Source organism: Gobio gobio (genome assembly GCF_949357685.1).
Source record: "Gobio gobio genome assembly, chromosome: 16".
In the NCBI taxonomy this organism is placed as follows: Eukaryota; Metazoa; Chordata; class Actinopteri; order Cypriniformes; family Gobionidae; genus Gobio; species Gobio gobio.
The window spans coordinates 30,815,008-30,839,637 of record NC_137109.1 but is presented as its reverse complement, the minus strand read 5'-3'; the positions used below and the strand labels follow the sequence as shown (position 1 = coordinate 30,839,637).

The 24,630-nt window shown below is 37.8% G+C and overlaps 3 protein-coding genes across 8 annotated transcripts in view; 1 reads left to right on the top strand and 2 right to left on the bottom strand.

Moving 5' to 3' along the window:
• The window catches only part of cul4b (cullin 4B), a 17,577-nt gene extending 9,063 nt beyond the window's left edge, over positions 1 to 8,514 (bottom strand). The window contains exons 1-12 of one of the 3 annotated variants that reach the window (XM_079839189.1): positions 8,349 to 8,514; positions 6,239 to 6,682; positions 5,262 to 5,377; positions 5,074 to 5,177; positions 4,394 to 4,463; positions 4,170 to 4,243; positions 3,878 to 4,040; positions 2,681 to 2,770; positions 2,050 to 2,132; positions 1,901 to 1,968; positions 1,666 to 1,784; positions 1,369 to 1,561 (exon numbers count right to left, since the gene is read on the bottom strand). In XM_079839189.1, coding sequence (XP_079695315.1) covers positions 1,369 to 1,561; positions 1,666 to 1,784; positions 1,901 to 1,968; positions 2,050 to 2,132; positions 2,681 to 2,770; positions 3,878 to 4,040; positions 4,170 to 4,243; positions 4,394 to 4,463; positions 5,074 to 5,177; positions 5,262 to 5,377; positions 6,239 to 6,682; positions 8,349 to 8,415 — 1,591 coding nt within the window. In that variant the 5' untranslated portion in view covers positions 8,416 to 8,514. Of the gene's footprint in view, positions 1 to 1,368; positions 1,562 to 1,665; positions 1,785 to 1,900; positions 1,969 to 2,049; positions 2,133 to 2,680; positions 2,771 to 3,877; positions 4,041 to 4,169; positions 4,244 to 4,393; positions 4,464 to 5,073; positions 5,178 to 5,261; positions 5,378 to 6,238; positions 7,128 to 8,348 lie in introns of those variants that run through there. The other 2 variants (XM_079839190.1, XM_079839191.1) reach the window with 2 other exon arrangements.
• lamp2 (lysosomal-associated membrane protein 2) lies at positions 8,214 to 17,612 on the top strand. Of its 2 annotated transcripts, none has more exons than XM_079839195.1 (6): positions 8,214 to 8,473; positions 10,877 to 11,514; positions 11,627 to 11,761; positions 12,621 to 12,675; positions 13,056 to 13,226; positions 14,115 to 17,612. In XM_079839195.1, exons 1-6 carry the CDS (start codon positions 8,428 to 8,430, stop codon positions 14,252 to 14,254), a joined length of 1,185 nt encoding a protein of 394 aa, XP_079695321.1. In that variant the 5' UTR covers positions 8,214 to 8,427; the 3' UTR covers positions 14,255 to 17,612. The 2 variants fall into 2 exon arrangements, with proteins under 2 accessions (XP_079695321.1, XP_079695320.1); XM_079839194.1 differs by having other exon boundaries at positions 8,333 to 8,473; positions 15,903 to 17,612.
• On the bottom strand, positions 17,604 to 24,630 carry atp1b4 (ATPase Na+/K+ transporting subunit beta 4). Of its 3 annotated transcripts, none has more exons than XM_079839196.1 (8): positions 24,119 to 24,630; positions 23,016 to 23,238; positions 21,384 to 21,512; positions 21,136 to 21,249; positions 20,578 to 20,777; positions 20,298 to 20,354; positions 20,046 to 20,138; positions 17,604 to 19,964 (listed from the first exon to the last, which is right to left on the bottom strand). In XM_079839196.1, the coding sequence occupies exons 1-8, from the start codon at positions 24,182 to 24,184 to the stop codon at positions 19,803 to 19,805; spliced, it is 1,044 nt and encodes a 347-aa protein (XP_079695322.1). In that variant the 5' UTR covers positions 24,185 to 24,630; the 3' UTR covers positions 17,604 to 19,802. The 3 variants fall into 3 exon arrangements, with proteins under 3 accessions (XP_079695322.1, XP_079695323.1, XP_079695324.1); XM_079839197.1 differs by lacking the exon at positions 24,119 to 24,630 and adding an exon at positions 23,859 to 24,112; XM_079839198.1 differs by lacking the exon at positions 24,119 to 24,630 and adding an exon at positions 23,354 to 23,528.

Genomic DNA, 24,630 nt, shown 5'->3' with positions numbered 1-24,630 from the left:
GAAGCAGCGCTGTGCAGACCAAGGTTATTTTCGAAAAAGAAAACTAAGACTAAAACTTTTGGTCATTTTCATAAACTGAAATAAAATTTAAATAATAATGAATGAAAAACTAAAACAAAACTAATAACAGTTACTGAAAAACTAAATTAGCAAAAATAAATAATAGTTTTCATAATTAATAAGCTCTGTACTGTGGTGGAAAATCTGACCTGTAGCTGTTGAGGGAAATGTCTGCATATGGCGCTACATACGCATTACCTGAGGCGATTGACCGCTGTCCTATGACCATGACGCGCTGTGAAGGACCGAAACGTAGAACACATCGCTAGTCCTAAACGGCTGTTCACAAAGAATGTGTTTGTGGCAGTGAAATGGGAAATTAATGACACAAGGTAATGAGACGCAAGTTAAATGCTGTTTTATGCGGGACGAGAGTGCAACAGCAAAACAAGTAAAAAAAAACCTGTAAAGTACTACTACTGTATGTTGAAGATTTCATGTTTGCATGATGGTGACAGGCTGAAAGGTGCTGTTATCATATGGAGACATTTCCCCACAATGTAGGGAATACCAGGACACATACACACACACCCCTTCATTAATTAATCACACTGGCTTCACCGCAGGTCGTATTGGCTTTAGTCAGAAGACTTTAGATGTTTTTTTGATGTACCATTGGTCACACAGCTAGCCTACAATGTACTGCTGAAAAATTGTTTACAAGATTTTATCTTTAATATGAAGGAGTTTGTCCGGAATTAGTCATTTTTACTTTTTATATTTTTAAGTTGCATTTATTTGGTTCTTTGTTCAATCTCAGACCCTTATTTTATTTGTATTAAGATGTCTTGCTTTGGTCTACAATGGAAGTGTTCTGCTTTGCCTTAACAGAGGATGTGATTAAATAACTGAACTAACCAGTGGACCCATCGCATTGCACAGCATCTCAAATGTTTGAATTCTGAAATGCCTGAACTAAAGTCTGTCATCAAAATGATTTGGTTTATTTCCCTCTCAGAAGCGTCTCACACGATTGCATTCCCAAACACCAGGCATCTGAATGCAAGATAACATGACAGCGTTTATTGTGTTTTGGCTGCATGCTCTGAGACACAACTAATTTATGATGTTGGAAAAAAGAGCAACCATGGCTTCTCCAATTGCAGCAACTTCAATTTGTATTACAGATATTTTGCATCAATTTCCAAGGAAGTGATGATTTTGTTCTCTTTAACAGATGGGATGGACATGCTGCTTTATTTGCAAATGTTTAATGTGATATTCAAATTTGTGCAAATTCTTGAATTCTCAACTTTTGGATGGAAACGTAGCTAATGATTGGTGGGAAAACAAAATTTGCTGACTGACCTATGAGCTCTGCAGGTTTGTTCGGCCGTTTGTTGATAAAGGTCTCGAAGGCCTCCTTCATGCCATTTACAAACTTCTCGTTCTTCATGAAACATATATCAATGATGTGATCGACTTTATCCTTGAAATCCAGAAGCTCCTGAACCATTGTCTTGTCTTTCTCTGGGTTGATTACAATTGTGCTTCCAAAGACCTGAGACATAAAAAAAACAAGACTTTTGAACCTGGATGTTCAAATAATATCCAGATGTGTCATGTCATGGTTTTGTCAGTCATCTAGCTGTATCCCTTGCACACCTTGATGTACTCAACCCAATGTTGCAGCAGAACCTGGACGCCGCCTCTCACACGACTGAAGAGCTGATACAGCAGAGACAGATCCTGAATACGATTCTCATCCAGCAGATTATTTAAACCTAGAGTTTGCCAAAAAAAAACATCACTTATGTAAATCCCTTCTAATTATAAGGAATGGTTAACCATTTAAACAAGAAATACAATGTCAATCATTTTCATTCTATAAGAGTGATACCTTTCTGAAGTATTGCAGTGAGATGTTCTCCAAGCAGTTGCTTTTCCACTGTGGCAATTAGGGGTTTTCTACAAATTAAGATAATAAACATTCACATATCATTTTGCCAACTTAAGGATGCTCATTAGTCTTATTCTCTACATACTTACTGTGTGCTCTGGTCTAAGTATGTAATGACTCTGTCTGCCTCCTCTTCTAGACGTTTGTTGACATGATGGAGATATTCTGGCACCTGAATTTTTTTTTTTTGTTTAGGGGAAAAATAATTAAAAGTATAGCTCACAAAAATATAAATAATAAAATGTTTATCTATTTAGATGGGGGGGGGGGGTTTTCCAAACAAATCACAGTTCCTAGAGACCAAAGCAGACAAAAGCACCATAAAAGTGGTCTATATGACTTATTCACTGGTGATCTTGTCAAAAGCATATGGCTACAGAAGACTAGAACAAATCACCTGGAATACTTTACTTTACTTTTTTTTGTTGTCTTTTTTGGAACTTAACAGCCCATGGTCACAATGAACTGTGACTGTATGAAAAATATTTTTTTTAATTTTTGTTCCACAGGAGAAAAAAAAGACATATCCAAGTAGGTGTAAATAATTTGGGTGGGTGAGGGTGAGTACCTCGTTAAAAAAATAAAAATCCAGACTGTAGCAAAGTATCAGTTCTTTATCACTTCTACTTAATGAGACATGCCAAAAAAAAATACTTCTCACAGAATTGTGATAAAACGATGGAAAAGAAAAAAGAATCAATACTATGATGTGAAACTCACCTCTCTTTCCTGCATAAGCCTCTGGCCCTCTGCAGCATACAGTCGATTTGTCTCCTCCAGAAAGCGTTGCTCAAATGAATCCTGATAAATCTGTCATAAAAGGAGCAAAGGCGTGATTACAACAATACTAACACTAACAGGTTTGGCCACACAATTTAAGGGCTATATTATATCAGGGATCAACACAAAATCTCAAAAGACCTGTACAAGGTTTGCCATGGTTTAGTTTCACTTACAGAAAATAAAAATAACCCTGGTCTGTAGTATTAAAGTAAACAGCAATAAAGCCTATAGACCCTTTTCACATTTCCGGGTTTCTCAGAGCGGAAGTCGTCATAGTTGGGTTAACTAATATAGCTGTGAATGAGAGAATAAATTAAATATTTTTTGTGTGCCCATTTGCTCAAATAGCACAAGAAAAACGCCATAATAGTGATTTCACAACTTTCAAAAAGAGGGAAAAAATAGAGTGAGATTGATAACGGCAGTCAAAAGAGAGAAAGATGTTAGTTTTTACAACCACTCCCATAGACGCTGTATTAGAAAAACCCTCACGGCAGCGGTAAATTGTTTTTTGTAATTTGATTCAAAAGTAATAAAATACAAAGTATTAGTGTTATAAATGTCCTTTTTTTATTTTATGAAAACACCAAAAACGTTGCAGGATTTATGATATTGATGGCCGTTAAAACACGTCATCACAGTCTGTGAAAAGGGTCTATTAAATAAATAACTTTCATTAATGCTTTAAAATATGCTACATGATTAATGTGGAAACCGACTCATCCTTCGGTTTAAGAAAATAAAGTTTAGTACGGACACTACCATGGAGATAAAATGGGACAATGTACTTTGGAGGGTTTAAAAACAGAAACGTGAATTATGAACACAAACATTAATACGTCCCTAAATATAAATATTTCATATTTCTAGAAAATATAAAAATATATTGCTAAACTAACCAGACTGTACAAACCACTTGTTTTATTCTTGCCTGTAAGATTCTTGAGAGTTATTGGTTTACTGACTTTATATGGTTATAACATTGAAATTGAGCAGGCAATAAGAAATACAATAAATACATGTCTTACTGCAACTACGTTTTTTGCACTTAAATTCTAATTGTTCAACATTATACCATAAATGCAGCATAAACCTGGCACCATTCATTCAAGCACAAATGAGAAAGCAGGTGACCTGCAGATCTGAGAGCATGCTCAGAAGACTCCTCAGGAGGCTTCGGTCTACGGCCTCTCCACTTCGCTCTCTCTCAATAAGAAGCAGAATCCCATCGATTGTCTTACTCTGCACCTTCAGGTCACTGATGATATAGAAACGAAACAACTCCAAGCCCATGTCCCTGAATACGAAAAACACAAGTGTATCTTTAATCACCAGAGAAAGGAGCAGCAAAGCCCTGGTAGTAAATAAAGACAGCAAGGGTGACAAATTACAAATTCAATATCTTTCGGCAAGAGTGGACACTTACCAGATTGATGGCAGCATTGAATTTTGTAAAACATATGTGCGATCCAAAAACAAAAATATACTCCTAATCATGATCTACAAGAAAAGACAGAATTTTTTGTATAAAAAGCATTTTTTGCAAACAGGTCAATAACTAAAAATCATTTATAATAATAAAAACAACAACAATTTTAAGCTTAAAATAAATGTAGTGAGAAAATGTCTAGAGTACACTACTTTACTAACCATTTGTCTGCAATGATCTTGCCAGCATTTGTCTATTTTCTTGAGGAACAGAACACTGTCTAGGGCATCCGTAGGACAAGAGTTAAGGTAAATGGCTTTATAACCTGATTATGATTAGCAGTCTATAATTAATTACCAGTGACTGAACTTCTTTTTCTCAAAATGTTTCCTTCCATTTTTATTTCATCATTTGCACCATTAGCCATCATTTTTGTAACAAGTGCTCATTTGTAAGTCACTTTGGATTAAAAGCATCTGCTAAATGACTAAATGTAAAAAGAAAATAAGCCATCATTATCAAGTGTTGATGGAGGTCATGTCAAACTTTCAGCTATTATTTAAAATTAAAAACAAGAAAACAATGACAAATAAAAGCATTATATTTTATTTATACAGTTATTTTAAACAGTAATAATATTCCACAACATTACTATGTTATTGTATTTTTATCAAAATACTGTATATTGTATTTTTTTTTAATCATACTGACCATGAACTAATAATACTAATAATGTGTTAACATGACAACTTGGAAAGGACAAGTAAAAAATAAAAAAAAAGTTAACTTTTAACCTGTAAATCTTCATGTTGAGCCCTGGTTCGTGCTCTTTACCTTCACTCTCTCAACCTAACAATACAGCAAGAAACTGAATATAAATGTGTAGCAAGGAAAAGGATATTCTCTGAACTGGTCAATCTGTGCCTTGATATGATCTTCACAGACCACTCTGAGCTGTTTATAAAGCTTGGCAGATATCTTATGGGAGCACAGGTTTTCAACAGCCTGAAAAGACAAAAGGGAATACATTACATTAGATTCCATATTTAATATTACTAAATGATAAAACAAATAAAAATCATAGCCTACCTGATAGAGCTCCTCTAGATTGTACTTAATTGAAGTGCTGTTCTGTATGGCCTCTACTGCCTCCTTCAGCTTCTGCCAGGTCTCATTTGTGTAATTCTCCGGTAATTTGGGCTTTTCTGATAAAGTATAACAAAAGAAAAGGATGTGAACCAACAGTTAGATTGCATAAGAAATAAGAAACAAAAAAACTGGTTAGTGTTTCAATTAAGTACAGGTTTTGATTTTGTTTACACAAGTGACGTACCTTCATATACAAATGCAAATTACATAAAGTCTACATTTAAGAGCATACAGATAAAAATCTGGTCTTATTCATGACAGTAGCACTTGCATAAGTTGTTTAGCACTGTATTAGTTAGACAAAAATTGTTGTTTACTTGGAGTATATTAAAACAATTAAAATTCATTAATACGGTTTTAAAATATGCAACACAATTTTTAATTAGTTTAAAAATTATGGCCACTGAGACTAATGTAAAGATTTAAATGACGAATAATGTTGATGATTGGCAATGTTGACTATTACTGAAAATATATATATTTTTTTGTGTTACTTTAAGGGTATAAAGGCAAAAGATAAAACACACAGGGTTAATTCAGGGTGATTTGGACACTTTTTCCAAGTCATCTCAATGGCAAAAAGTGTCCCAATCACCATGAATTCACCCTACAGGATATATATGAAAAATGTACGTTACATATATATATATCTCATTATAACAAGAGGCAAAAGAAAATTGTCTCGAGCAGTCAGATTTTGAACGTCATATATTTGATCTCAGTCGTGACAGTAGCACGGCATTTTAATTATGAGGCAATTATTGATGTTTACTATTGCATTAGGTCGTGGCTGTACTGAGCATCATTTCTGTGCAACACAGGTGCGTTTGGTTAAAGCTCGTGAAGTTTTGAAACCGACTAAAACAAAGACAGCCTGTTTTCAAAGAAGGCGAGGGGACCAGCGATTCTTCACCTACCTTTAAAGTTCTTGATAACAAGTTTCTTCGCAGCACCGGGTTTACTGTTGGAGAAGGTGGCGGAGCCCGCAGACTTCGTCAGTCCGTTCGCATGATGCCCAACACCTCCAGCCAGGAACGCATTTCTCGCTTTTGAACACGATTCGGCAGGGTTACACGACTCCTCGGCCATCTTCACATCCAGTCCGATCAAATCCAGCGGGTCCTCGAACCTCAACTTCTTCTGGATGTGCTGCTGCTGCTGCTGTGAACTGGAAGAGCAGGATGTTGTGGATGAGGAATTACAGATGGCTTTAGGAGACGAAGATATCGAATCAATGTCTTCCTTCTCGGAACTGTTAATTTTCCTCTTCTTAGAAGACGTTAAGCTACTGTCGTTGTGAACATCAGAAGCTGCCGGTTTGGGCTCTTGGGCTGGCGGTGGGGGATTAGGGGAAGGTAAACCTGTTGGAAACATGAAAAAAGAAATACTAAATCAAATCGCTAATCTACTAATGCTACGATCCCGGGTGTGGACGCTTTATATTCCTCGGTTTCGGCCGGGGAAAGTGCAAGCTCGCGGCTCCGTGTGTGAATAAGGAGAAAAGAGGATAAAATGAGAAGTGCAGCCCCACTTGGACCCTTCTCTGCTCTTGTTATTGCCAACAGAGGAAAGATGGTTGAATACTGCTTCCTCTCGCTCGAGCACACACTCTGGCGCGCTGCACAAAGTCCGTTGGATTACAAACCGCTTTTCGCCGAGGGCTGTTTGCGTTAAAGCATTCTGCTGAACGCGGTGTTTCCGCTCGGGAGATAGGCTGGATTGAGGAAAAGTCTGCGGGGAAATAGTAACTTTTCTAAGAGAGGCGACGCTGACCCGCCGGAAGTACTTTCGACCGTTTCTGTGCGCAGCTGCTGTGTTGAGGCGCGTTGGTTAAGCGCGAGGCCTGACGTTTCCGATCCTCCACCAGGGGGCGCCAATACATAATGCGCAGTCCAGTCCCAAAACTTTCAAAAACACTTAATATTTCACTCAATACTGTCTTAAATTACAATAATGTTTGTGAATTATATACATCAAACTAAACTTTAAATATCTTTCCTTTTTTTTGTCAACTATATAAGGATTATTTACTGAAGAGTTTAAATATATTGTCCAGAAGTCTCATGTCAGGGCAATTTGTCATAATAGGGGCCGAATGTCAAACGTGTTTAAGTAATTTGATTCACTAATTACAATTTCTGTTATGGTTTGATTTTGTAGGTAAACTGCATTTTTGCTGCCTCATGGGTCGCTTTGTGATTTCCATTTTGTTTTACTGCTGTCATTTAGATGAAAAAATGTGTATAATATACTGTATAATGTTCCCACTATTGGGTCACAAATGGTCAACATGTGTTCAGTTAACCTTTGATATCTGAGTTGTCGGAAATGGTTAAAATAACACACGGAAAAATAGTAATAATACTTTATGAAAACTGTGAATCATATGTTCTCATGTTTATTGATTTAATTTTTTTATTTTAGTAATGTGTGAGAGGTATCAGTGTTACAGGTTTTCTGTTTTTACCAGAGGGTTCAAAAATATTATCAAAAATAACCCTAACCAAAAAATATTCACGGCAAAAGGGTTGCATCTAGCCTCAGAAATTGCATTTGATATGTGGCATGAGGACTTTACTCACATTAAAATTTCACACACATGAAAGATAGCTAATAAAGCAAGAATTATATAGGCTTAATGTCAACTTTGACAATCAAAATAAAATGTGCTTTAAACCTGTCTATGTATGTGAGGGCATCAGCACTTACATATTTGTTTTTGTATTGATAATAAATTGTCTATAATAATATTTATATAATAGTTTTATGTAATCAGAAATATCTATTGTAGATCTTCACACAGCACCAAAAAAAACGTTTGGGTATGTTACTGTTTACTAGAGCCATTATCTGCTTATTAATTGTGCTCTGATACAGGAATAACACATTTCTGTGTCTGATTTATTAATTACACACAGGTTTGGCAAATCAACAGTATTCGTAAGCTCGACGTAAGGCACAGGAGGAGGAGGAGTGTGCAGCCCGGTCATATGACTTAAATGAGCGCAGGTTTGAGGTTGAACTCACAGTGCTGCTGAACCGGGTCATACTCGGTCCGGACGTCTTTCACTGTCTGTCTGCTCTGAGGAACCATCCACCCGTCGCAATGGCTGTCCGCGGTTCTGTGACCCTGCTCTTTTTTCTGCTGAATGGTACGTACGACTGTGTTGTTGATTGCTTTATTTCAGACAGTGTCACATTACAAAAGCAGACATTGAAGTTTATTTTTGCGAGGTTTACGCAGGCCCACAGGAGCGCGAGAGCCTGTTAGCATTAGCTTTAGCGTGAATTCTTACCTACGCCAGTAGAAGCGCGTTAGATAACCAGAATGCCTGTCAGCTTGTGGGATAGATATTTTACAATGTTTGCCTGGTTTTAAATACACTTATACGATTCAAAATGGTAAATACATTTTCATAAAATCGTTTTTAATAGATACCCTGAGCATTACCGTGCAACTTCTGTTGTTTGCCTGCTGGATTGTTAGCGAATTTAGATTTTAAAACAAACAGCTAGAATGTTCAGGTAACGTTGAATATGTTTTATAATTAGTAAAATTGTTATCACTGAGCTATAAACTCCTGGTCGGGTCTCAACCAAGTCGCTGTCAACAAAGACCGACATCCTGGACGCAAAAAATTGAAGTTTTGATGTCCAGAAATGGCTTTTAGGTTGGCACTTCACTAATTTTTCAGACATAGCCGGGGTCATTGAAGCTAAAATTAATTACTTAGGGAATTAAACCTTGTTCAGCTCAAATTAAGGAAATAACGCCATATATTTCTGTCACTTGACACCTTTAACTTTCAAGCATGTGATCCTGAAGTGCTTGTTCAGTGCATTTCTCTGCCACACTCGTTCATAGTCATGTGATGGGTTTGTGTGAAGCACCAGAGACTCCCTTTGCTGAAAGTGCCAGGTTAATGATTTCATCAACTACAGGATGAGACCGTCACTCAGTGCCCATGATCTTAGAGCTGGAATACATAAAACATGTTTTAAAACGCTTGGGCCTGATTTCACAGACAGGGTTTAGATTAAGCCAGGATTAGGCTGTAGTTCAATTGGGACATTTGAGTAGCTTTTATAAATGTTCTTTAGAGAACATGATTTGCATCTTGAGACAAAACAATGACATTAAGATATCCCAGTGCAAATTGCTTTCAGCTAAAACAGCTCCAACATGGATTTTAGTTGGGGACTAGCTTAAAGGGTTAGTTCACCCAGAAATTAAAATGTAATTTATTACTCACCCTCATGCCGTTCCACACCTGTAAGACCTCTGTTCGTCTTCGGAACACAAATTAAGATATTTTTGTTGAAATTGCAGCAATGACATTTCCTCTCTCAAGGTCCAATAATGTACTAAAAAATTATTCAAATCAGTTAATGTGAGTGAGTACAGTGGTTCAATATTAATAAAATAGTGACATGAATATTTCTATGCGGCAAACTAAATAATGACTTGTATAGTGATCACCCATGTCAAAACACTGCTTCGTGAAGCTTCGAACCGTTATGAATCAGCGATTCGGAGTGCCAAAGTCACGTGATTTCAGCAGTTTGACTTGTGATCCGAATCATGATTTAACTCGCTGATTTATGACATTCGTGATTAGTATAGACTCTAAGCAAGACTTGAATTTGGTGTCTGAGGATTGGTGCCTGTCTACATTACTGAGGATCATACACCAGAATGACCTGAAAATCTGAACACAATCTACTAGTGGAGAAGAGTGTGCCTTGTTGCTAAGAGATGCATGACAAATGAAGACGATCGCTGCATTTAAATCGAATACTTCCCTGCTATACAATATGTGAAAAACGGTACGCCAATAGGGTAGTGTCGAATGCATAGCATTTGAAAAACAGTTGGATGACCTACTACTTCCACTGAGATTCTGAAGTGTTGCACGCAACTGGCGCTGGTAGGTCGCGTGATGGTAACATGACGGATGTGGTATGTCAATTTCATTCATACTATAGAGTGTACTTCAAATGTAGTACATGCTCAGTATGTGATTTCGGACACAGCAAATGTTTAAAAATCACCTCAAAATATCAAACATGTCTGATGTCCTCTGACTGTATGGAATCACAGTTTGTAGCTAAAGTCTGTGCCCATCACACAAAGTATTTGTATGGAAGTCTGCACTCTTGACTACCCAAAAACTGCAAATCAATACAAAAATCAGGTAAAAAGCTGTTTTGTCTATTTCAGCCTTAAGTCAATTGTCTTAGACAATAGCAGATCAAATTCAATCTTTTGGATTGTTTTGCTGTCAGGAAGTCAGGAAGCTTTTGGAATGTGCTTGGATTGCTGTTTTTATTTCCTTATGGAGGTGGTTGAAAGGCTATGGGTGTGCTTGGATTTTGTCTTTCACTTTTCGTATAATGGACCATGTATTTTGCAGTGTTTATTACAGTAAGCTTAAGTTGGTTTGTGTTAAAAGGGCAGGTTTGTGTATTCCACTGTCACTGGGGAAACCCCCACAATGATGTGATGTGTGATAAAATGAGTGCATTCATCTGTATTCTGCTTTCACTCTCCACAGGTATTGTGCATGCTGATGATCTGCTGACATCACCGCTACCTGCAACAGCAGAGCCCAGCACAAGCACACTCCCCCCAGACATGCAGGCTACTACAGCTCCTCCAACCACCTCTGAACGCTCTTCAGCTACCACTCTTGCCGGTGTGATTGCAGTCTCTTCATCTACCACACAAAGCAGTACGACTTATTCTACCACAGGGCGTCCAACTACCACAGAAAGCAGTACGACTAGCTCGACCACAGGGCCAACTACCACAGAAAGCAGTACGACTAACTCGACCACAGGGCCAACCACCACAGAAAGCAGTACGACTAACTCGACCACAGGGCCAACCACCACAGAAAGCAGTACGACTAACTCGACCACAGGGCCAACCACCACAGAAAGCAGTACGACTAACTCGACCACTGGGCCTCCAACTACAACACCACACAACACAACAAATTCTACTACCGAAGCACCAACAACCCCATACACAAATGCTACAACAGTCCCCACTCCTCCCCCAACCACTCCTCACCCAACCACTCCTCCTGTGCCCAAACCAACTGTTGGAAACTACAACGTCAAGTCTGACAACGTCTCAATCTGTCTGTTAGCAAAGATGGGCCTTCAGTTCAGCTTCAAAAAAGATGGGGTATGTAATAAACGGTCTGTATAGGGGAATGCAGCTTTTTGTGATCTTTTACTGCAAGTGTTTTAATAATCTGTCACGACGCTGCAAATCTTATTTTATTTTTGCTGTTCAGAATTCCAGCCTTCAGACTCTTAATCTTGACCCGAGTCCTAATGTAACGGAAGTGAATGGAACCTGCGGAAATGGAAGGGACTCTTTCCTTGAACTGAAGTCCAAGGAAGTCACAGTTAATTTTGTCTTCACAAACGTAAGTCTTTAAAGAAGCAAGTCAAATATAGTGTGGGCTGGATTCCACGGAGTCAAAAGGGAGGTAATTGTTCTGGGTTGTTGTTTTTTGTCATCAGACTAACTCGCTCATGGCTTAAACTCCCACTGCAGTCAATTTCATTCTTTATAACTTAAGGAGAAAATGGTCAATTATGTTGACTGGTGAATGTCTTTTTTTTTTTTTTTTTTTTTTTTTTTTTTTTTTTTTTTAATACCACTGGCATAAACATTTAAACTTGAATGGGGTGTTGGTGATTGGCACAAATATCGATTTCAATCTTGATTCAGTATCATTTCATATGTATATAGCCTACTGTACATATAAGGACAAAAGTTTGCCTTTTTACCACTACAAACTTTTCTTGGGTTAAATTTATATTAGCTTGTATTCATTAATATTCACATGTGTGTTTTGTATAAGTATCATTAAAAATATTAGGATTTAAGTTATTCACTTTTTAAAATGTCACTTTTAAAGAAATCTAGTGTTTGATCACTTCTAAATATGTATTGAAACGCAAAACCTACAAATAAGTAAAAAATTATGATCTGCAATACTTTGAGACTAGATGGGCCTACATGTATATTTACTAAAGAGCCATACAGTCACCAAGTGGGTAATGGCATTACAAATTTATTTTTCCAGCCACAATGACACTAATTTGTCTCTTTGCATTGGATTTCTCTATTTTAACCTTTTACTACACTAATTGTAATCTAAATAATAAAAAATATTTTAAGTGGTCATTAATGGACCATAATCTTTGCACCAATAGTAGGCCTATTTAGTGCCATATTATTAGAATAATATTCTAAATCATGTTATTTGTTTTTTACAGGTTTCACAGAAGTTCCGTCTGGATTCTTTGACATTCATTGTTCATCATGAAAATGGTAAGGTGTTTGGTTTTATGTGAAAAAAGAACTGTGTGAAGTGCCTTGGGATAAACCAATAAATAGCCAGTATTAAAACTCTATATTTTTGTCTAATAAAATGTAATGCAACACTATAATAAGTAGTATTAATGTTACGTGAATTTAGGCATCTTTTAGATTTGCTGAAGGTTACATTTTAACAGTATTAAATTGGTGTTTGCACTCAAATGTGTATGCTAATTTCCACGGTCTTGACAATGAAATATCCTATATCGACAGATACAGAAATACTCTATCAGCCATAACCGAATATGATGCCAGTATATTGTGCATCTTTAAAGGTGCTGCATGTCTTCTCATGTAATCATATTCTGTCCTCTGATTTGTGACCTCAACAGTGACCATTTTCAATGAATCCAAAAGTAATCTGTCTCTGTGGGAGGCATCTCTTGGGAGCTCATACATGTGCAGAAAAGAGCAGACTTACAACATCACTGACCTGCTTGCCGTCAAAACGTTTGAGCTACAAGTGCAGCCCTTCGCGGTCCAGAAGAACATGTTTGGCACAGGTATGCATTTGTGTGTGTTGCTAAAGAATGATGCTGAGATGATTGCCACATCAGAGGTCATTATACAGCATGTGTAATTCATAACTGGACTGTCATTTAGTGCTGTAATTTATCAGATACTTTTCTCGGTTTCAATGAGCATTAGTTTTCCAGTGGTCACAAACCACTCTGAAAAGCAAAGCAGTTCTGTCACTTGTTAGTGTGAATTCTGGAATGCAGGCACTGCACTCATGCACAGCTAAATCTGATAAAACCATGGTTTCCTGTGATCATATCAAAATGAAAATGACTAGCTACACCAAGAACACCAATAGTAAGAAGGATGTATATGCAAAAATAACATAACATAAACGCACCAAGATGAATGACAGAGGTCTGAATTTATTTATTTTGCCAAATCAATCCTGATAGATCTGAATACAAGTTTTGTAGGCATACTGTGAGCAATAATACAGTTAAAACAGAAATGGTGTAATATTACTATTTCATTTTTTTTTTTTCAGCAGCCGTTACGTTTCAGTGTCACATGATCCTTCTGATTTATAGGCATCCATATGATGCCTTTTTATAGTTTGGGTTAGATGCTTAAAGATGAATATTATGAACTGGAAAAAAAATCTGATAATTACATTGCACAGCATCTCTGGGTTTGTGTAATAATCAAAGTCAACAGTTCCCTGGAACTATAATTTTGTCCAGAGAGATTTAACTGATTTACTTTCTAATCACAAATGCTTAATTGTACTACTGTCTATGAGGTCTTAAAGAAATTACCCAGTATTACCAGATTGTGTCTGATTTAAGTCTGAAGTGTTATGAGAATTATCTGCAGGTATTAATAAGATGGCAGCTTCATCTTATGTTCATTCATGTTCTCTCTGTCTGCAGCCCATGAATGTTCAATGGATGACACCAGCCTCTTAATCCCAATCATTGTTGGTGCCGCTCTGGCTGGTTTGATTTTCATTGTTGTGATTGCATACGTGATTGGTCGACGAAGGACCTATGTTGGATATCAGACATTGTAATGCAACGAAATCAAAGAATCAAATCCTGAGTGTTTTAAGGGACAAACAAGCCTGTTCCTGGACCATTGTAAATATTGTGGGTTTTTGTGCAATCTCAATTGGCAACTGACTCTGGACCTCGGGTCAAATTTGTCCTTTATAATTAATCCACTGGCCCTTAAACTGCAACACATTAAAATCTGAAGATGCAGTGGCACTCCAGGACCAGAGCTCCCTATTGTGAATTAATTTGTGTGCATCACCCCCATTCTTTTTTTGTGTGTTGTGAAGTAAGTGCATGGTCTTGTTTTTGGCTTAAAATGCAAATTAGTGCTACAGTTCTAGTACCATGCTATTCAAAATATTCATATCCAAGAACCATGTAGTTTCATATATCATAGGTCAATATAAAGCATTTCATTGGTCCACAGAAGACCCTGCACTTGCTTCTCTTAGACATTCCTCTAATTTTGCTATTGATTAATTTGGCTCATTCAATTTGTGCCCATTACTGTATCCACTGCTTTAAACTGAAACAGTATTTTATTCACCCTGTCTTGCAGCATTTTGGTTAAATATTAAAAGTAGTTCCCGAAACGGGTTGTTACTGTGCACGATAGTGACTGGACAGCTCCCATTTATATAGATGATGTGCTTTTGCAATATGTTGGTCATCCTGTATTCTGAGCAGCTGTGTGGGAGATTGCTTCACTGAGAAAACATGTAAACACGCTGGATGGCCCTTTCAACAACTGAAATTCTAGAACCAAAAAACAAATGCTTGAATGTTTAATCTTCATGACAAGCGTTTTAAGAATGTAAACCATTGTAATAAAAGTAGTAATTAAAACCTGGTGTTTGAGTGAAGCTTGGTAAAGCATAAAACAAAAGCTAACTGGCATTTTAAATGCTGTTACTACATTTTGCTAACGTTTAGTAACCCCCCTTTTTTTTTTTCTTTTTTTTTTTCTCTTGGGTTTAAAAAGGGACTGAATTATAACTCAAATGTTGTCAACTACTCTTTACGATAAGTTTAAACTATTTACAGCTACTTAAGCCTAAAATATACGTGCTGCTTTTTGCTAGTACAACTGTGACTTGCATTTGCCGCAAGATTTTGAACCCACTTTGGTAGTGGCTGTGGATAACTTTGTTTTCATTTGCTCATGTCTTTATTCTTTTCACATATAATGGCACCCCACCCCTTCAGTTTCTGTGACATCTTTCACTCTTTATGCACTATTCTAATTTAGTCTATGCAGCACCCGCACAATATAGCCAGGATAAATTTAACCTTCAAAACTGGTTACTTGTAATTTTGGTGCCTTGCTTGATGAATTTACATTTGCTTGCCATCCAATCACTTATCAATAACTTATTTTTTCTGAGCATACTTTTGTGACAGTTTTCTGCTAGCAGATTTGTAAAAAGGGATTCCTTATCTGACTGCCCTAAAATTTGATGTTTCATGAGGTTTTGAAATGGAAATGGCTGTTTTAATGGGCTTTTAGCTGCAATAAATGGAGAAAGACCATTGTGTATACCTTAAAACTGGTGTGGGCCATCTTTTCACCCTTTAACAAATATCATGCAAATGTAAAAATGATTGTTTAAAACCATGGCGCTTTTTTATTTATTTCCTTCCCTCACTCATTCTCTTTATTTTCAGCTGAAGATTGCACAGCAGATGAGACTGATAACTTCATTGTCCCTATAGCGGTGGGAATTGCCCTGGCTATCCTCGTTATTATTGTCTTACTGGCCTATCTGATTGGAAGAAAGAGAAGCCAAACCTCTGGCTATGAGCAATTTGATTCGTAATCAGAGAATATGTAAAGTGTCAATGCAAGTGCTGGCAAATCTTGCAGTACTTCATTAATCCGTCATTTCGGTTTGTGAACATTAAACATTTTTTGAAATGAGTTGCATATTTTAGATTAATTTGTATTCTCTTGCAATACATTTTGTAACATGATGTGGTGATTTTATAAGGTAGGCCTTTAGCGCTCATAATACAACACCTATTCTGCATCGGTCTGACTGAATTGTTAGTTCTGTTTTGAATAAACTAATTTGGGTGCCTAGTAGTATGTTTCCATAGTTACTCACCACCCCTTTCTCTCTCTCCCCTTTTCTCCCAGCGGAGGAATGCTTTCTGGATTCTGATTTGAGTTTTCTCGTGCCCATTGCTGTGGGTGTGGCTCTCAGCTTCCTAATCATCCTTGTGCTTATCTCTTACCTGATTGGCCGGCGAAAGAGTCGCACTGGTTACCAGTCTGTATAACAACCCAAGCTGCTGCCATCTTGCCTCTAACCCCAGCTTGTTCTTTGCCATTTATATTTGCTCCTCCTCCTCTCTTCTGGTCCTGTTGGCTTTCTCTTTTGCCCTGCAAACTGCTCGACTCCTCACTTGCCGGCGCTAACCACTGACACCTCGGTTTCTAACACGTTTGATTGCTCTAATCATTTTGTGTACGATTTAAACGTTCTATGAATGATGTGGTATATTTCTGCTTAATCACACTCGAAGCAATGTCAACAGGCATGATTCAGTTGTTTCGTGTAAGCACAGGCTGTCTAAATAACCTGGCATTGTGCTGTGTTAAATGCATGAAAAAATGATTATTCCCCTGTTTATGGGAGTTGATGCATTTTCTTGCTCTAAGGATGCTTAGTTCTGGTTGCTGTAACTTATATCCATGTGAACTATTATGAATGAATGATGCAATTTTAGAATTAGGAATCCCATTGAATGTAAATGCTCAATTAGTTCTGTAATTGTACTCTTGCGGAAATTGTTTCTTGCCAAAATTAGGGGTGAAAAAAAAAGTATCCTGGCACATTTTCTTAATCTGCAGAAGCTAATGATAAGTCACACTCTGGCACTTAGCACATTGTATTATAAAGGGACACTTTTTTTTGTGACATTTACCAGCATTGGAATGAGGATTTTGTTGATTTTTGTATTTGTGAATCATTAGGTCCCTCTCAGGGAATGTTGGAATTGTGACAATAGGCCTGTTAGTACATGGGTTTGTGAATTTAGTTTGTCATTTCTCTGGACACACGCATACAATGTACAAAATGCATCATTTCTAAGACCAAAGCTACAGTTTCCTGTGCATTTTCAGTCCATTTCCTGCTCGGCATAGTAGAAAAATGTGTCCAAGCCATTTCATGTATGTTTATTTTTTTTGTTTTCCAAAGGATTTAGCAGTCGAAACAAACACAGTTAAACACAAAATATCATTGTATAGCGTGCCTTTTTAGTTGCATTTCTCTGTTCCTTTTCTATAAGACCTATATCTGTCAGGTTAAGAATGTTGGTTCAAGTTTCAGAGTGGAGAAAATTTCAATAAAATAGCTTTTTGTTTTTGTACAGTAGTCTTCCTCTCTCTTTCTTGCTCTCTTTGACTTTATGAAATCAGCATTTCTCAATGTGTTAGGCCTGATATGTTAAAAGGATAGTTTACCCAAAAATGAAAATTAGCCCATGATTTACTAACCCTCAAGTCATCCTATGTGTATGATATTCTTTCAGACGAATATAATCTGAGTTATATTAAAAATGTCCTGGCTCTTCCAAGCTTTATAATGACTGTTTCTGTTTTGAAGTCCATTAAGGTGCATTTATCCATCATAAAAGTGCTCCACACAGCTCCGGGGGGTTAATAAAGGCCTTCTGAAGCGATGTGTTTGTGTAAGAAAAATATTAATATTTAAAACTTTACAAACTGTAATCTCTAACTTCCGCTAACTGGCATTCCAGCATAGGATGCAGACGTAGCGTAAATTCCGGTGATGAACGCGGAAGCATTATTAGCATATTCTCATCGGAGCGTCCTACATCATATGCTTGACGGTTAGCGGAAGTTATAGATTACAGTTTGTAAAGTTTTAAATATGGATATTTTTCTTACATGAACGCTTCACTTCAGAAGGCATTTATTAACCGGAGTTGTGTGGAGCACTTTTATGATGGATAGATGCACTTTTATGGACTTCAAAACCGAAATGGCCATTCACTGCCATTATAAAGCTTGTAAGAGCCAGTACATTTTCTAATACAACTCTTGATTGTATTCGTCTGAATGAATGTCGTAAACACACAGGATGACTTGAGGGTAAGTAAATCATGGGCTAATTTTAATTTTTGGGTGAACCATCCCTTTAAGCAACTGTAGTTTTACACGGTTCACATGACTTTTACAGTCATAACCCTCTAACTTCCCCTGATGGACTTCGATCAGCAGTGTGGCTATAAAAGTTACTGATCTCATAAATGACGTGTCTCTTACTGAAATACTAGAATCAGCTCTCTTTGACCTGCATATTATAGCAAGAACTTTTTATCACTAGATGCACGTGACCACATGAGTGTAGTGCTGATGTTTTTCTGTTCATGATTCATGGGTTTACATTTTGTCATTTATCCTACAAAAGCACACATGCAATTGCTCATGAGACATTACTTGCAAAACACATGACTACTGATGCTACTTTTAAAGAGAATGGAAAACTGAGCAGAAAGATTTGATTCCGTTAATTCTCGTCCATCTTTATTGTTTATGCTAGAACATGAGTGCGTTTAAAAACATGAGCTGGAAAATCTTTGTCAGCCAGTGGATATTTCATTGCATTTACTGAATAACAAAGATGTGCAGTTACCAATTTCCATCTCACTATTACATTGCTTTTACCATGTCAATATATTCAAATACAATTAATAAATAATACTGTTGAAATCCTTCTTACAGGTAACTGAGCATGTGAAATTGGTTGCATGCTCGACAAAAGAAAGATCAACTTGTATTTAATTATGAAGCTCTGAAAATGATGGAATGGGATTTCTGTCCCACATTTCAGTAAAATACATTTGCCTCTGGAATCAAAATTTAGTATCCAAAAAAGAAAAGAAAAAAAAAATTTAGTCCAAAAATGTACAATCAATTATTAATTCTAAACCACATCTGATTGTTATTCCATTAAATGAGCAAGTAAAGGGATAACGTTAAGTTGTTCTCTGCCTTTTTTTTTCATCCAGAGGGGGAATTTAATGGAGACTTAACGGAGAAAAACATAAAATAAAATAATGTTGTTGTTTTAATGTGTTATATACACATTACCAAAATAACTGATTGAAAAGGTTTAATACATGTTAATTCTACAATCTACACAGATCTAGAGAATTGTTTTGCCTACGTCTCACTGTAGACTGTTTGTTTGAGTGATTATGCCTCAATAGCTATAACGGCGACCTACGTATTTGGACATCTTTCCATATATTTATTTTATCCAATAATGAAATCCAGGCAGGTGTGAGTCTCTAGTGGCTGGGTACTGAATGTTACGTTACTGCATGTGATCTATAAATCTCAGTCTTTGCTTACTGGGAAATCCCTTGTTTGAAAAAGTAGTGTAGCAACACAGCTCTAACACGAATAGCACAGTGGCTGCCAGAGGCGTAATCAGAGGGCTAATGGGTAAAGACAGCACCCAGTGTGCTATTTCATTCATTATAACATACTCTGAGAATTTTAATTTCAATTTCTCTAGGTCTACTGCGAACCTACGCACCCACTTGTAAAGTAAAAGACACGCTACCCAGGAAACGGTCAGTTGCTGAATCGTTGATGATGCCCTTGCCATTTAGTTTGCATTGAATATGTAGTTGGGTGTCGTACTGGACTCCAGAAAAGCGCACCGCCACCAATGGGGAAGAGTAGTTTACCTGTTTGTAGAAATGGTGAAGAATGCTATGAAATGTTATTCAATTATGAGGAATTCTGAGATGTGAAATAGGATCACTTACATGTCTCAGTTTCCCGTAATAGGGATAGTACTTCAAGTCAAAGAAATTTTGTGGAAAGAACTCGACTTCTCCGAGGCCTTCAGTTGACCCTTTCTGGAAAAACATTAGAGAAGAATCAAAATTGTTACTTTACAATGACAAATGCTGCATAACCCAAAAGAAATTGGGTTATGTAATACATTGTTGTATTGTATAGTTATTTTATAACTTATTATACAGTATAGATGGGTTATGCTAGTCATTAATTATTACCTTTACTCCACATGTAACGTTTACTGGAGTGCCTTGACCAGGCAGATAACCGAGAATCTGTCAGAAAACAGTCAAGCGTTTTACATACCACTTAACTAGCCATTGAGATTGGACATATTATATTATAAACTGAAGGATGTGTTCATTTAGTCATAGCTTATATTAACCACAAGATGGCACTAGAGCTTCAGAGCTTTCTGTTTTTTAGGGGGGGGGGGGGGTGGAATTCTGCAAACAAAATCATTTTTGAATTGTATGTTCCACACTATTATAATCTCACCCGATTCATTTTGACGATGATGCAGGGTTTTCCCTTCGAGTATCCGAAATCTTTGTCTTGTATGCCAGAGCATTCGCCCAGCAAAGACCTCTTAAACTGACATGCCTTGCGCTCGGCACTCTCCTCTAAGTCATCTTGCATGAAATACGCATTTACTTTGCATAGAGTGTTCCGCCTCTCCTGCACTTTATCTTCATAGGCTGGATATGGCCATGGCGGGAAACCGTAATAAAAGACATGGAAGAGAAAAGAGAGAGAGAGAGAGAGAGAGAGAGACCATAAATTAACCAAACAATGGTTGTCGCCCAGCCTGGCCTCTACAACTTACAGGCCAGCACAAAAAGTGGGGCCCTGGCAGCACTGAGCAGCTACACTGAGTGCATAAAAGGGTTTCCCTCCTTGTCAGTATTTCTATAGACAGCAGGACTTGTTAAACAGCGTGCTGGAGCGATTTGAATCTGTGCCTGCTGAACAGAAAACGTAACTTCCCTATTAAAGAGTGTAAAACCAAACTCAACAACCATAGTTGTTCAACTAGTTCTCTCACGCAGGACTTACGTTTCAAATGGGCTTCCAGTGCTCTCGCATACTTCTTCCACGATTTTTGGTCAGAGGCGTTGAAAGCAATCTCAAACCCATGAGCTACATCTACATGAGGTGACATTGTCATACCTGCAAGGAGACAGAGAACATTATGAACCTCAAGAATGATAGTATTGAGCTTCTGTATTAGAATTTTGTAATTTAGTACAATAATATATATGCTTTTTGAAAGTTCAAAAAGTAAAACACTGATTTTTTCCAACCTGGTGGCATCACCCTGTCATTGTAGGTGGGAGCATATGGACTAATTGACCACATCAGGCAACACATACAGCCAGCAAACATAGCCGCGAGGAAAATGTATAATGCTGAGTAGAAGAGCAGAATGAGACCTGAAAAAAGATATGAATAAAGCAAGATTTCATTGAGGAATCCCCTTTGAATATATTTGTTAAAATAACTGCTTCACACATCAAAGAATTTGCATAAATAGAATGAGAGATCAGGTTAACACATTTTGTCATGACAGAATTTCTTTCAATCAATTGAAAACTGAACTTTTTCATTTGTTAGTAATCATTTTTGCGCTCCAAGAGTTAAGACACTAAAGTCAATGTAACTGAAAGCTAAATTTTTTTTTTTTTAAAAACCAGTGCAACCATTGTCCTTTAATTTTCAATTAAGACTCCATTAACAGCTGATCGAATGGGACGTGTCATCAAACTAAACGGCTTTTGCTGCGCAGACAATTTTGCAGGGACTAGCTGCCACAAAGGCCTTTCTGTTTCAGCCTAGTGAAAATTCTCCCAGCTGTCCTTTCACTCAGGAACACAGTGAACCTCCGGTTGCCATCATAGTGACGGTCTTTTGCAGCCATACAGAGCCACGGCCAGCTCCAAGGAGCCCCATCACCCCATTCTGGCATTGTGAGGCCTCTGCACTCTCCTTTCATGGGACACGCATCACAGCGCTCCAGCAACCCCTCCCCTGCCCTAAGGAAGACTACGGCTGTTTATTTAATCCACCTCAAGCACATTCCCCATCATATCATGGCCATGTAAAGCGTGGAGATGTTGCATTGCGTCTGCACTCAATACGAAGGCATTGGTGCATTGACATTTTCCTCTGCTATCCCCGAGAAACTTTCATACTGCTGTTTAAAGTACTCGTCCCAATGGGAATGTGCTGTGTTGCTAGGCAACAGGACGTTAAGCAGCAGCAATTGGCCACTCTGTCATCATCGGACTTCTTCAGGAAATGCTCGCTGCCAAAAAAGTTCTGAGCTCGGACAAAAAAAAAACACTACATGTTAAGTTGCGCCGTAGATCTGAGAGCGTGTTGGGGGAGATCTGGAGGTCATGGGGGCTTTGGGAAAGAGGGAGTGGAAAGCACGGTAGGGGTAAATGGAATGTGATCCCGGGCCAGCAAAGGGACTGTGACATTCGCTCTCCCACTGAGGACCATTCCCCAGGCAGTCTGTTTTTGTCAAGATGTCTCTAAGCTATCTGTGCACCTAAGTAAACAGTAAGCTTGGACATGCACACACACATGCACCCACAGTGACAGCGTGTACACGCACACACACACACACACACACACACACACTTTCTGTCTAAGCGAGCAGAAGCACAATTCATCCCCCTACATCCCCGCAACTCTTTCTCACTACAAACAACTCCACTAAAAATGGAAAATAATGAGCAAAAACAATAAGCAATGGTCTCACTTGCCGTTGCTTCTACGGCGAGACTGAACTTCACTAATTGACGACTTTGTTTACAGTCCAAGTACAATTTAGATGCACTCCCTCACCCACAGACAAATCCCCTTTGTTTTGCCATTAAAACTGTTATCTCATTGTGTACATTCAAATATAATTTAGTCTTGTTACTCACTCCAGCTCTTCCCCGAGCGGCCCATAAACTCCTTAGTTTCTGCGTTCCACAGGTAAGTCTTTAGGTCGTCGATTTTCTCATGCAGCGTCCTCTTGGGCTTTGGCTTGGGCTTCCATTTCTCAAAGTTAAGGTCATCCTGCTCCAGAGGCTGATGTTCTACCAGTCCTTCCTGTTCCACTTCCATGGCTTCAGCTAGTTCGTGTTTATGAAGTGATCCTGCGCGCTAAAGACAACACGGAAAGTTAAAAAATAGCATTCACAAATATGTTTCAGAATCACATAGTGCAAGCAGTGTAAAAAAAGTCTTCTGCAACAAGCATTAAACACTTAAAACTCACTTTAATGTGGAAAATATTGTCTGATGCTCAGATAATTATCTTCAAACAGTTATAAGCAAGTGTAGGATCTCATTCAGTGTGAATGGAAGAAGTTTCAGAATCCCATTGATCTATGAGAGGCAGAAGAGGACCCACACACTCGCTGACCCATGTTGGGAGATCTAACCTCTCACAGCTGCACAAGATCGGCAGGGTCAATCTTCAGCCAGATGTTACACACTCATTCTCAATATCAGGACACACATAAAATACACTTTAAAAATACTTTTGCAGCATTTATTAATCTAGGTTAATGTTAATTTCTACATCCAACATTATTGCACTGTGAACAAACATGAAATAAACATATTTAATATATAATTGAGTCAAACTGTCTACATTAGGTTACATCAATAATAGTCATTTTTAACAGTTCAGATGGTACCAGAGGTATTTTAAATGCCTCTACTACAATCAAATACACGTTTAATCATAAGCCAATGAAGATGAATAATTGTTAGTTTACCTAAATAATGATGAGCAGATGAAACGCTTTTGGTGACACTCCTTCTGTACCAGTTATGAATTAAAAACGAATGTAAAAAATGATACAAAACATTTGACCTAGGCTACTATTGGTTTAAAACCACGTTTATCTACTATAAAGTTTACTTTATATTATAGGCTATAGAGCACTAATCCAGCAAGACATGGTCATTACAATGCCCTCATCCCTAATCAAAAGTAACCACATTACTCTGGTGCATTGTGGTTATGGTCACTTGCCAGTTTTGAAACTTTGTCTTCCAGGAGCAGGTCCTCCGCCCCTCCCGCGGTAGAGTCGCGCTCCATGATCTCTCACTGAAGAATAAAGGTACTTGTTAAACCAATCACATATACGAGCGGTCCAAGCGATTTACTGAGAGATTTCAGTCCTCGAATCAAGTCTGCAGCAGTTCAAGGAAGTCAAATACTGTGTCAAATAAATGTTCAATCTTTCTTCTTCTTCTTCTTCTTTTTTTTTTTTTTAAAGTGAAGATGATAGAGAATAGTTCGATGTCTTCAGGAAAGAAAGGAGGGGGAAAGGAAAATCTCAATGCTCAAACTGCCCCCCAAAATAATGTCTTGATGAAGGCACTGATGTGATGTCTTCAAGTTCACTGTATGCTGACTGAACACACGTTAATTCTGCTCAAGAACTGTTCGTGAATTTCATTGAGTTTTCCCCTTAAAACGGATGTCGGGTGCGGAGGAGCTTCTTGCTAGGAGTCGAGCATCATAGTGAATGGAGTTGAGCT